Source organism: Paralichthys olivaceus, chromosome 21 (genome assembly GCF_024713975.1).
Source record: "Paralichthys olivaceus isolate ysfri-2021 chromosome 21, ASM2471397v2, whole genome shotgun sequence".
Classification (NCBI taxonomy): Eukaryota; Metazoa; Chordata; class Actinopteri; order Pleuronectiformes; family Paralichthyidae; genus Paralichthys; species Paralichthys olivaceus.
The window spans coordinates 8,969,590-8,983,566 of record NC_091113.1 but is presented as its reverse complement, the minus strand read 5'-3'; the positions used below and the strand labels follow the sequence as shown (position 1 = coordinate 8,983,566).

The following is a 13,977-nucleotide window of genomic DNA, read 5'->3' as shown; positions in this document are numbered from 1 at the left end:
GTCCCCTCGCTCCTGAATCCGCGAGTGAGCGCGAGCTGCAGGAAATGCGCAAAACGCGTCACACGCGCTGCCGAGCTCTCGCGCCGGATGAGCGAAAACAGAGAGAGAGTGTGTGTGTGGGTGCGTGTGTGTGTGTGTGCGTGTGTGCAGATGGAAGAGGTGTTTTCTGAGGGGTGGGGGGGTGGGGGTGGAATTCACCCGCAGGCATGGAGCGTGCGTGTGCGTGTTTGTCATGGCCCAGACAACCAATAATGCCAGTCAATCATTCAGTCCTTATGCATGGTCACACTCACACACACACACACACACACACACACACACACACACACACACACTCACACACAATCACACATACACACACTCACACTCACACACACACACACTCACACACACACTCACACACACACACACTCACACACACACACACACACTCACACATACACACACACACACCTAAGAAACGGAATAGATAACATACATGTCTATTAGTATCATTTGTCAAATAATGATAAAATCAAGTTTCAAGTTTTCTAGTTACTCTTATAACTAGTTTTGAAATGACATAGTTTTCTAGTTAAATGGTTTTCTAGTTAATCTGTTTTCTAGTTTTTTAGATACTTGGTTTTCTAGTTAATCTGTTTTCTAGTTACTCTGATTTGTAGATCTCTAGTTACTCTGTAATTTCCAGTTAATCCTTTTTGTAGTTACTCTGTTTTCTAGTTTTTTGTTTAGTTTGTAGTCACCTTCTTGACCTTTCGTTCACACACTGTGAGTGTCTGGATATAAAACAGCAGAGGTGTGATGGGGCTCTGAGCAGCAGTGAACATTGGGAGTTTGTCAGTAACTTCCTCAGGAACCTGTGTTTGTGTATATTATATTTACACCATGATATAACTCTCTGTATTAACATGCATCATAGGCCCCTTTAGTCTAACTCTATTATCACATACCTGCTAATTCCAGCACAAACATGTACAGCTACATGTTTGTGTAAATGAGTTTCATTTATAATCCCACATCACAAAGAGTTTAACAATCAGAACAGCATATGATATATTCTGACTGTAGACTCTGTATAGTGAAGTAAATACTTATATTAATCAGTTTATATCTATATATGATACTAATATATATAAATACTATTTACATATACTACACTTGAGGAAGTGATTGTAATGTGCATGCTACAGTAATGCAGAATGTAATGCACACTCATCAGTCTAATGAAATTTAAGACATTATTATTGTGACACCTCATGAATAAACATATTGTTAATTTAATTCCTCACTGACAGTGTCAATCAAAACTGAACATCATTGTCTGTATGAAGGTGGAAGTGTTGCATTAGATTTTACAGGTGTACCTAATAAAATGACCTGTCAGTTATTGTTGTGTTGTCGGCTTTACTTGGATTACAATCTATCTATCTATCTATTCGTCTGTCTGTCTATCTGTCTGTCTATCTATCTATCTATCTATCTATCTATCTATCTATCTATCTATCTATCTATCTATCTATCTATCTATCTATCTATCTGTCTGTGTATCTATCTATCTATCTATCTTTCTATCTATCTATCTATCTATCTATCTATCTGTCTGTCTGTCTGTCTGTCTATCTGTCTGTCTATCTATCTATCTATCTGTCTGTGTATCTATCTATCTATCTATCTATCTACCTATCTATCTATCTGTCTATCTATCTATCTGTCTGTCTATCTATCTGTCTGTCTGTCTGTCTGTCTATCTATCTATCTATCTGTCTGTCTATCTATCTATCTATCTATCTATCTATCTATCTATCTATCTATCTATCTATCTATCTATCAATCCATCTATCTGTCTGTCTGTCTATCTATCTATCTATCTATCTATCTATCTATCTATCTATCTATCTATCTGTCTGTCTGTCTGTCTGTCTGTCTGTCTGTCTATCTGTCTGTCTATCTATCTATCTATCTATCTATCTATCTATCTATCTATCTATCTATCTATCTATCTAGCTACATTACTACGACAAGCCTGGCTCAGCTGCGCCATCTGCTGGCTCTTAAGAGTTATGACAGATTTATGACGCACCCAGGATGTGACGTCGAGGGAGGCTGTGTTCAAGTGCTCCTCGTAAATTCATGTTTCACATCTGGTCAGTTGAAGAAGTATTCAGACCTGAGATTCAGACCCTATACTTGAATGAATATATCAATTCAACATCTTATAAAATACTCCATTGTATGTCAAAGTATTACATTTTTAAATAAAATAGAAGAATACATGTACATCGATATAATCAAGACTAAAAATAGCCTTTTCCTGCAGATTGCCCCCCCTTCCAAAGCTTATATTTTTATAGATAATATTTTACTGCATCGATATTATAGATGTATTAAAGTGATTATAGAATCATTAAATACATATTAATCTAGGATTATCTTGAATTAAGTTCTACACTGTTCCATAGAAATACGATAAATCATATTTTATACCTAACTAGTGACTTTCTATTGTATAAATGTAGTGGAGTAGAACTGTCAATACTAAACTCTACTCAAGGTTTGAGTAATAATCACAAAATCTAATTACTCAAGTAAAAACACATCAGACTCATTCTTAAGAATAGGACGAGTAAATGTACTTCATCCACCGCACTGTCTTTATTTTGCCCACTGGATGGCGCTGTTTTGACTTCTTTCTGAATGTGGGTGTTTCCAGAGATGCGTTTCCTCCACAAAAATCATCACTTACCACAAATCAGCAGAAGACTAACGAGTCTGTGTCCTCATGTGGCAAAAGGGGGGGTGGAGGATCAACGATGGAGGTGAATAGGTTTATTTTATTTGCAGGGACGAAAAAAAAAATACTATAGAAAATAAAACTGCTAAGTTAATTAAATTCCAGTTTCTTTAGTTGGATAATAAGGTGAATTTTCTAACAACAGACTGCATCATTATAAACTCTCACACACGATCATACACACACACACAAACACGCACAAAAGAATAGCCACAATAAGAGTCATAAATTAGATAATTTTATTTATGTACAGTATAAAATACCAAAACATATTCAGCATGAAACTGAACTTGAAGTCTGACATATCATCACACACAGACTGAACAGTGAAGCCTCTGAACTTTAAAATAAGTATAAGCAAAGGTAAAGAAAGAAAATAAAACTCATAAAGGTACAGACAGGCAGGAAGGCTGCAGTGTGAATTGATTGTCCAAAGCAGGGGACATCCAGGGGTCCTTCAGGGGCCTCTAAAGAAACAACTAGTTCCATTAAAAAGAAAAAAAGAGAATGACACATAATTAGTGAAAACAAGCGTGATTAGCTCCTCCTGTGTGGGGGTCCCTGAGTTGAAGTCCAGCAGGAGGTCTGTCATATTAAGTTGATGGTGTCAACAGATGCGCACTGCCCTCATCCAGTGATGTATTTAGAAAAACCTAATGTGGGTCTGATGTGCAGGAAACCAACAGCACGGACAGAAATCTTTTACATCATTCGTTTGATGTTCTGGAATAATAAAGTTTAGTGCAACTCCTCCTCCTCCTCCTCTTCCTCCTCCTCTCTCTGGTTTCCCTCCACAGACCATCACAGGCCTCCGAAGGTCCATTCCACAGATTTAAAGTCTCAGACATCCAAGTCAGAGTCACTGTCTGTTACTGACAGAAGAGTTTGTCCATCCGCGCGCTCTGCGCTCCCGTCCGGACTGCACTCTCCTCCACTGAGTGCACGCGCACCGTCTGGACACATATGGTGCTGCAACCTGAGGATGGAGAGAAGAAGAAGAAGAGGAGACGTTAAATCCAACTGTCAAAATGTATTTGAAAATTAAAAATGAAATAAACTATAGTGGAAATCTGAAACACAAAACTTCTCATATTATTTATATTTTGTTTTGTTGTTGTACAAATAAAACAAAAATACAACTCATAAATAATCATAAAATTATATTAAAATATAGCAATACAAAAGACATATAATTATATAAATACATAAATCTAAAGAAACAAATCAGCTCAGGCAAAACTTCTTGGAGTTCGTTCATGCATGGTGAGCAATTTGCACCCATTCATGCAAATTTTGCCTTAACCAACAGGGTGGTTGACCCAAACACTGACCCTGAAGCAAATTATAGCGAGAGAAAGGAGAAGAAGGATCAACCGGGACACGCTGACAGAGAGAAGACAAAAACCTACAAGCTGAATGGCCGTGCGCTTTTACGCGTGAATGGCCCTTTTACGCACAACCTTGGCTGCCCGCGGAGAGGAAATTGCTTCAACAAGTGAGTGCATGATGATAGAGAAGTGGTCAATTAAAAGAGTAATGAGATATTTTGGACTTGCACAAATTTGGACGGTATTTTTTATATATAGACCAAATATATAAGACCAAAAAGGCCACAATGTGTTTAGTGGTTGTAGAAGTTAATAAATACTTTATACTCTCCGGTGCAATAAGAGTAAGTTCCTCCTGCTCCCTGTAAGATGCCAAATGTCTCAACTGAAAACTTGTTTCAAAAAGTGACTGACCTGTTTTTGGCTGCTGCCGCTCGGTCTCTCTGTCTCCGGTTTTTGAACCAGTTCCCAACCTGAGTCGGTGTCAGTCCGGTGGCGTGCGCCAGCTCCCGCTTCTTCCCCGGGTTGGGGTAGGGGTCCTGCAGGTACCACTCTCTCAGCAGCCCCCTTGTGCGCTCCTTGAAACAGTGCGTCTTCTGCTCACCGTCCCAGATGGTCCTCGGTAACGGGAACTTCTTCCTGACACGGTACTTGTCCACGGGTCCGAGTGGCCGCCCCCGGAGCTTCTCTGCCTCCCGGTAGTGAGCTTCGAGCCACATCGCCTGCAGTTTGCCGTGCGACGCGCGCGTAAAGCGGTGCGTCTCCAGGATGTGGTACAGCTCGCGGAAGCTCCCGGTGTGGTACGCCACAACGGCGCGGGCCCGCTGCACGGACTCGTGCTCTGAGATGGAGTCGCGCCCGTCTGCGGTCACCGGGAGCGACCAGAGGAAGCGGGCCAGCCGCTCGATGTCCCCGGTCTCCTCCAGAGTCTCGCACACGCTGGCGATCTGCGCCGCGGAGAAGCACAGTCCAGGGAGGGCCATGGGAGGGCAGGCGGAGGGAGTATCCTCCGGGGACCGAGAGCGGGCCACGGAAGAGGGCCCATCCGCGAAGTGCGGCAGGAGGAGGCGGGAGGCTGAGAAGAAGTCGAGCGGAGATCTGAAAACCATCTGGTCCACTGAGTGAAGCCCGAGGGGAGACGGAGACAGTCTGACGGAAATGTGCTGAAGTCTGACTCTTTAGTTCACCTGGGAGTCAGGGAGGGACCCCGGACCTCACTCCTGATTGGTCACTGTGGAGCTGATGCGAGGTTGTCATGGCAGCACTGTCAGTCAAACACAGGGGGTTGATCTCCCTCGTTTTACGCACAAGTTGGAAACATGAAGTGTCTCTGATGTTAAAGATGGAACCCAACACGAAGGTAGAAAGTAATAATTAAAAATAAAAATTTGATAAATACAAAAAGAAATCTAAAGGCTACTTTATCACTTTTTTGCAGAGCTCTGGAACAGATGAAATGATTCAGATGAAATGATTCATGGAAGTGAACTGAAGTGATCAAGACATATTATAGAGAAAATTCAACTCAGGTTGCTCCTGCACGTCCTATTTGTTCAAAGAGCCAGAAATAAACTTAAAGAGAGAAAGAAAGTGGCTCATGATAAAAACTTTTTTTTTTGATTCAATTAATATTATTTCATTTAAATAAGTGGTCTGTTAAAACTCATACCTGGTTGTGTGTTTGTAAAACAAATTCAAATTGTCTTTATTGTCGAGGTGTATATTTCTTCATGTATCTAAAACATTTTGTTTCTGCTTTTTAAAACTTTATTGATTTCATCTCATGCCTTTATTTCTGCATCACAAGCACCATGGAAACGGCAACGTAACCCTGTGAACTGGAGCTGGGCAATATTAAAATGATCAATAATTATCATAGTATTTTCTATCTATAGCAATAAAAGAAAAGCCCATTGCTGTACAAGCAGAGTGAGGAGTTATAATACATAATTTACCTTTTTTTGCTTCACTCTAAAATATTCAGATGTGAACAAATATTCAGACCTATTAAAGGGGACAGAGCAGATTCAATTAATAATCAAACACAAGCAACACAAAGGCCATAAGCCTCATAACCAGGACAGATGCTGATTAAGACGATAAAATAAGGGAGAGTATTCAGAGAATGAAGGCCTGTCAAAAACTGGTCTAATAAACGGACACCTCTCTGCTCCTCTCTCTCCGCTAAGCTGCCTGCATCATTAATAGCAGTAATGTGTGTGGTAACCCGGTGTGATCGGAAATCTCATCCAGACCTGAAAGCGTATGTTTCTCTGAGTGTTCTCTCGCCACTCTAATCACTCTCCTGTTCTCTAATATCCATAAGTTCAGAGATACTAAGCCACAGTCCAGCTCCATTCAGTTACCTTGGATTATCAGCGCGCCCATACACCTCCTGCCAACATTAGTCTAATAGAGAAGCATATTCAATCAACATTAGCACACTGTGGTGGCCCCCCCAGGCCATATGCTTCGGAGTGTGGCACCCTTGGTGCAGCAGTAGTGTGTGTACATGTGCACATATTGAATATTATGTGTGAAATATGACTATAAACATGATATTTCAGCTCAAAATAAAATAAATAAACAAAAAATAACACATTTTTACCTTTATTGTGCATCTTTGCGTGATGTTTTGTCCCTCACACATATTAAACTCCTCCAAACACCCAAGTGCAGATGTGTTGGCCGTGAAAAAGGGGGTCACCCAGCTTTAAGGGGTTAATGCCAATTACCCAGAGAGACAGATGTCCCTACATGGTGGTGTGTGAGGAGACGTGTGCCAGTTTTCGCCCTGGATGATGCATATGGTCCGTGCTTGTCGGGGCAAACTGCTACTTGCTTTTTAAAATCAAATCCAATAAGCCTAAATAATAACAATAATAGTAATATTAACAGCAACAAAGATAATGAAAAAATATTAACAAAAATTAAAAATTAAAAAAAGGGATTAATAACAGAAATTTAGATGTGCTGTGCACTCACATATGCACATGCACACATTTGAGTTGATGTTTTTACAATTAGCAACGGGATATAACATTTACACCTATTCCTGGGTATATTCATCTACGTCCCAGATGCACAGAGGGAAGAAGAGCTGGAGTTTCTGCTTAGTTATAAAGAAATATTTGCAAACAACACTGAATGCAGGTGATTGATATCTGCAGCCAAGAAAGCTGTTTCAGTTTCAGTGTCGGTTCTGTTGAGAGGCTCCTCCTGCTCTTCTCAAGATGCCTGAGTCCCCAGAGAACTGCAGCATGTTTCTCTGTGTTGTAACAACCACAACAATGGACAAACACACACTAGAGTCTCTGAGCGACAGTCATGGCCAGGCCTCCTCCAAGTTGAAAAGACATTCTTCTCTAACCGAAGCAGGGAGGACACACCAGACATGGTCGAGGAAGCATACTCGAGGTGTGTGTGTGAGAGTGTGTGTGTTTGTGTGATGAGGGGAGGAGTTTGTTGTAACGGTGACAATTAAGTCAATTCAGCTACATCTCCTTTCAGCCAGAGGACAATTATTAGTGAGGAGGAGGGAGAGCGGAGCACGGCTAATAGAAGGTGGATGACACCACCATGGTGGCTGCAGGAGCACAGTAAAGGAAGTGAATCACTTCAGCGTCTCCTTATCCCATCCCGCAAACAAAAGCCCTGCTCCTAATTAACCCCTCCACAACTTAACACTGACCCCTTAAGCCCTGAAACTTTAACCCCTCACCCTGCCTCACGGAGGAGGCCGCACAGCCCCCTCCTCTGACTCCCCCCAAGGCCTCCCCCTCGTTAAGCCACTAATCACTTCCTGAGTCTTTGTTGTGCTTTTGTGCTCTCGCAGGGCTCCAGGAGAGTGTGGTGCACAATGGTACCCCGAAAAGAAAGGAGAGAGGAGGTGAATTGTAGCAGAGCGAGGAGGAAAATGAAGATGTGGAGAGAAGTGGGAGGACAGTGTTTTTTTAGCCTGATCCCAAACTGTCAGTGTGTTAGATAATCGATCAATTAGTTGGTTGAAAGTGTTTAATCTTGTTTTAATTTGATTGATTTTAATTTAAACAACAACAAGTGGGACATAGTTTGTCTTCCTCATCTACCAAAAGAAGGGAATGTGCATGTGTGTCTGTGAGTGTGTGTGTGTGTGTGTGTGTGTGTGTGTGTGTGTGTGTGTGTGTGTGTGATTGTGGGTGTGTACTCTTTTTTTGTTGCCACTCTCGGACCTTTTCAGGACCAGTGGACCTCATGGGGACCACAGTCCTGTTCTAATGAGGCAAAACAAATCTGTGCAAACCTGTGTGTGTGTGAAATCTGTTTACACATTATGAGGATGTGTCGTCCAAAACATAATTCATTCTAAGGTGAAGATATGTTTTAAGGTTACGTTGAGGTTTAGGTTTAAGGATTAGGGTGAGGCAAGTACAGGAACTATGGCTAAACTTAAAGTCTCCAGGAAATAAATGTAAGTCAAAGTCCTCTGAAGACATTAGACACCACTTTGTATGTGTGTGTGTGTGTGTGTGTGTGTGTGGTCACCATTTGACCCCATCTTGACTTCTGTCCCATAAGAACCAGAGGAGTTATGCAGGTATTGAAGTAACTGTACCTGAGCAACTGATCCTGCACTCTGATAGGTCTGTAAACCAACACGTCAGAGTTAATGCTGCTGTTTTTATTGGTGCCATGTCGCTCCAGCTGTGCGTGAGGGCTGAAACAGCTGGAGAAGAGAAGTTTCATCAGAAGATATGTCAACGTATAACTTGGTCTGTGCCACACAAACACACACAGACGCTGAGGACTAAGCGTCCACACACGACAGATGGGCGACACAAATGTTAAAGCACAAACACCTGAAAGAGACCAGACGAACAAAGTAATCAGATAATTTGACTAATAATTCCTCTGCTGCACGGCTGATTTAAACCTGTAGATTAGAGCAGCAGGGCCAGATGTAAATGCAGTAATTACATCGTTATCCTGTTGTCAGTGTCGTCTCACCACTCAGGGTGTTTTTGATTCATAGCTTTGGAGACAGAGAAAACACTGGCGGCCAAAAATACAAACAGCTGGAGTCTGAACAAACGTCAGACTGTTAGGTAGATGCACATAACCCCCCCACACACACACAGACACACAGACACAGACACACACACACACACACACACACACACACGGCATTCAAACACGCATCCCGTTACAGGTATCCATGCAAACTCACGCGGCAGAGGGCGAAACACTGTGTCTGAGAGAAGCGGCAGATTCAACGTCTTTATTTCCATGATTAAACTGAAGAAATCAAATTGATCTATTAACCTTTTGTAGAATCCAGATAGTTTGTTGAGGTGCTACCACAGCAAAAATAATGTAGTGTAATGTAATGTAATTTACAATCCATAAAATATAAAGAGAGAATAAAATGAGACCCATGAAGAATCAGCAGTTGTAAATATTAATTGTAAGTTTCCCAAACCAATGCTTTCTTTTAAAATGAAAACAAGGATAATAAAGAAAATGAAAAAATCCAAATAACTGAATCACTTATTAAGTGTCTCACAGGCAGTTCATAACAGAACATAACATTACACAAGAGGACTGTATACGTTTAATTGTAGATATATTAATTCAAATGTATTTACTGTTGTATATTGTAAAGTAATAATGTTTTGTTAATTTAATGAAGGTCTTAAAATCTTGGGAAAAATGTTCAAATTGGATGTTTAGATTTATTAATGTCCATATTATATGCAGGGCTGAATCTGAGTATGTTTTTAAAATCATTTCAAAACAACATGCCTGTATCAATCTGTCAGTAATTTATATTTTGTACTTTGAATATTTTTAATAATTTTTACAAGTGAAATGGATTTAAATTGTTTTTCCATATTTAACAAATATCAAGCTTGCATGTGTTTATTAATGTACCTGGTTAGCTCAAACCACATCTGTATATGGGAGTAAGACATATCTTAAATAATATAATAATATTACCTTAAATATATTTTACCAATGTGTTCAATTGATTTTAAACTACTACTACTTTACTCACTAATTTGTATATAGACATTATTGACAAACTAACAAATGCTGAAAAAAATTAAAGTGCACAGAGCTAACACGGGAACAGAAAACTAATAAATCACAATAACAGACAAGCAAAATTATAAGAATAGAAAATAAATCAGGGACTATGATCAAAATTGAAACCTGTTTTTCAAAAATATCCAAGAGGAAATGAAATTAAAATATGTCCATGGAATCTATGTAGCAGAGAGAAAAGATCTGATGAGACAAGACAAAACAAAGTGGGATGAGGGTATGGGAATTAAAAAAAGCCAAGAGAGGATGAAATGAAACAAGTGAAAAGAGGAGGATGGTTGAAATAAAGGGGGAGGGGGGAGGGAGGGAAGGAGGGGAGGCCGGCCCCTGTCCTGTCTGGTGTGGTTGGGGGTAATCTGCTCTAATCTGCTGCATGTTAACCTATCTGAGCAGCAAGAGCCAGATTATCCCTCTAACAATGGCCACCCGCTCATCTGCTAAATTACTCCACTCAAAATCATATGCTCACACACACACACACACACACACACACACACACACACACACACACACACACACACACACACACACACACACACACACACACACACACACAGAAGCATGCCCACACAGATTTCAGGGAGCCATCAGTATTTATATTTCACCGTGTATGAATATTGAACTCCCTCTGAGCTCTTCATTTGGAGCCTGTAAAAATCAAACCCAGAGGTGTGACGTTCGAGTCAATCCGGTCACCGCTCTCAAGGTCACAGCCACAGCCTTGGAGTGAAAAAATAAGAGTGGGCAGAAGAAGAGGACGAAGAACTTGAGTGAAAGCGCAGGAGCAGGGGAAAGAAGAAAGGAGACGAGGTAAACCAACGGCGAGGAGAAAGAGAAACAACTTCCTCCTCCCGGCGAACAAAGCAACCCGGCGGTTTGTTTTTCTTTGGGCGAACGTTCTTCAGCGTGTTGGGGTCACTAGGGTCAGCTGACCTTCAGATGTAGAGAGCACAACGCTGCCACTGAACACCTTCCCCGTCCTTTCAGGGGAGAAATGAATAGACACAAATATAGCACATAAATATTGTAAAACGGAGCAGGATCCGTGTGCCGAGCATAGGCGACCTGTAAATGGAGTTTCTCAGGCAGCTGGTGATTTGCTAACAGCTCCGGGTTGGAGGTTGTGGACCGAGAAGCTCTGAGGTTTTCAAAGAAGCTATCGTGAATTCAAATAAGAGGAGAAAGAGGGAAATGAGAAAGAGGCGTGTTGGAAGAATAGAGTCAACAGCCGTGTCAGCAGCTGTGTGAGGCTGCAAACATCTGGATGTTCATGCGTATAGGCGTATGTTTAGTGTTCATTACTAAAAAAGTGCATAGCTCCACCAAGGCCCAACAGTCCCGTAAATCCACAGCCCTTTAAATGTGCCAGATTTTTTTCATTAATATTATTCAATATTCCAAAACTCTCAAATCTTACAATGGTAAAGAAAGTTTAATAAAAATTCTGGATCCGCCCCCTGATCCGAATGGGTTCTTTTCTGAGGAAACCTTAGTTGAGCCTGCATGCACATAAGTGACAGATGAAAAATGAAGGGATAAACAAAGTTAGTGGATTCATCCTCTGGAGACAACACATGTGTGTAACAAACTTCATGGCAATCCATCCTATAGTTAAGACAGTAGTCGAGTCATCTGACTTAAAACCATGATAATCAATCTCATGCCGGTACTCGAAGTTCTTCCTATGGGGAACAAGAACACCTGAGCCGATCCAGCGTGAAGTTTTCAGTGATGTATTGTAACTAAGTACACATACTCAAGTTCTGTACTTAAACCTCTAGTCAGGAAGTTTTGTCTCCTGAGTGAGTAGATTTACACAAACACTGTTGCTGCATGGACACAGAGTAAGTCTCAGTTTTCGATCCCTTTCCTTTTAAGACTGTAGTCCTTCCTACAGTCACTGTATAGTGTAGTTTTCTTTATACATGTAATACAACGCACTTATGTTTGGAGATGTGGGGAAAGTCCACTGCCTACCATGAATAATTAATGGAGCAACTTGTCCAGCTAAGAAAAAAAGAAGAGAGCCCAAATGTTTTGAAAACTTTTTTAGTCTTGGGCAAAAAAAAATATTTTTACTTTTGATACTCTACATCTATTGTACTGATATTTGTTTACCCAGGTATAATTTAAATTTAGGTATTTTTCCATTGTTTTTATGTACTAAGTTCTTCCACCACAGGTATTTGCAGAGGTATCTCACTAGAAGAGTAAAAAATTGGCTGCATTAGAGGAGAAGTCAAAAAAATCTGTATTCATTAAGTAATGAAAACTTCCTTTCTGAGGATCATTTAAATCTGTAGCAACTTTCATGTAACAGCTGTTGAGGTATTTCACTAAAAATCCCAAAAAATCAACCTTGTGGTAGAACCACAGTAAAAACGTCAGGAGAGACTGAAGTCAGTTAGGATGCATCCTCTGGGGACCATGATCGTCTGTGCAACATTTAATGCTTTTACTTTTGCTGTTGAGATTTGTCAGTCTGGTGGTGGTGGATGAACTGACGTCACCTTACTACAAGCTCGGCTAAAAAGAAAAGTGCATGTCAGACAAGAGGAGGCGGAGGCGGCAGATTTGTTGTTTTACGTCGTGTAGTTCTGTGAAAACAAATTAAAGTGAAAGAGATTAAAGATGCAGCGAGCAGGGGCGCACAAACAGTTTTAACAGGTCACTATCTATTGTTTTGTAATATGAGGCTTAATGTGGATTCAGCGGGTGAATCAGTGAGAGGGCGCGTTCTGTACCCCGCCACTATCATCAAATTAAATTCACACACACACACACAGCCCCTCCTGCACATGCACACACGCCATCATCATACACACCACCACCGTAATAGATTTGGATCGCTCATTCACACTATAACGCACACACACGCTTCGCAATCCCATAATCCCACTCCAGATTGAGAACACCTTTAAGATACGAAGTGATTATGATTAGGGATTATGATCAAATTATGACAGAGTGACAGATTAGACAGGGGTTGTGTGTGTGTGTGTGTGTGTGTGTGTGTGTGTGTGTGTGTGTGTGTGTGTGTGTGTGGTGATGCCACAGCAGCACACACAATCATTTATGAAGACGTCTTTCTCTATACAGCGTTCTGCTTTAATTTGACATTTATACTGTATAGTGAAGTTTATAGTGAAGAGTAAAAAATATTATTTTGTCGCCCAGAGGATGGTTGTCGGACGGTAAGAAGGAGGAATGGATCACTTCCAAATTTGTAAAAATGATCCTTTAGCATAGAACATGTAGGGTTTAGAGAAATCCTTTCAAAAAACATGAGTCTGTCACTTTGTACATGTATGTACTGTGTGTATTTTATCTTGTGTGGTGAGATTAATTTGTCACTGACTGCTGTTTCCAATATGTAGATCATACTGGATCACTTCAGCCATTTACTCTACATCTTTTAAAGTCGTAATAATTTGTCAGTTTTACTACCCATGTTTAAACAATAATATGCAATAAAATAAAGAATTACATTTTTTTATTGTCATTTATTTTTAAGTTGTTCATGTTCATGTGATATTTTTATGGGTTCATATTATGTACACAAGGGTTTAAGTGTATTGTTGTGATTTTTAAACGTGTGTTTGGATTACACTGAAATGAAGGAAATAAACTAAACTCGACTAAAGTTAAACTTAAGTTTAAGCTTCCTGCTGCTACGAACTGGTTTGTATCGTGTGGTTTGTGAAAATGAATTTTGCAGATGTATTCAAACTTTACTGAAGTATCACAGGACCTTGTGCAATAATAAATCAGTGA

The 13,977-nt window shown here is 40.4% G+C and overlaps 1 protein-coding gene across 1 annotated transcript; it reads right to left on the bottom strand.

Moving 5' to 3' along the window:
* Window positions 1-3,007: 3,007 nt before the first annotated feature.
* Window positions 3,008-5,353, bottom strand: six3b (SIX homeobox 3b). Its single transcript, XM_020082752.2, has 2 exons — window positions 4,534-5,353; window positions 3,008-3,767 (listed from the first exon to the last, which is right to left on the bottom strand). The coding sequence occupies exons 1-2, from the start codon at window positions 5,226-5,228 to the stop codon at window positions 3,632-3,634; spliced, it is 831 nt and encodes a 276-aa protein (XP_019938311.1). The 5' UTR covers window positions 5,229-5,353; the 3' UTR covers window positions 3,008-3,631.
* Window positions 5,354-13,977: the final 8,624 nt, after the last annotated feature.

Coding starts and splice junctions, on each gene's coding strand:
- six3b (XM_020082752.2), bottom strand. CDS start 5,228: ATGGTTTTCAGATCTCCGCTCGACTTCTTCTCAGCCTCCCGCCTCCTC. Junction 3,768..4,533: donor GCGGCAGCAGCCAAAAACAG/GTCAGTCACTTT, acceptor CTCCATCCTCAG/GTTGCAGCACCATATGTGTC.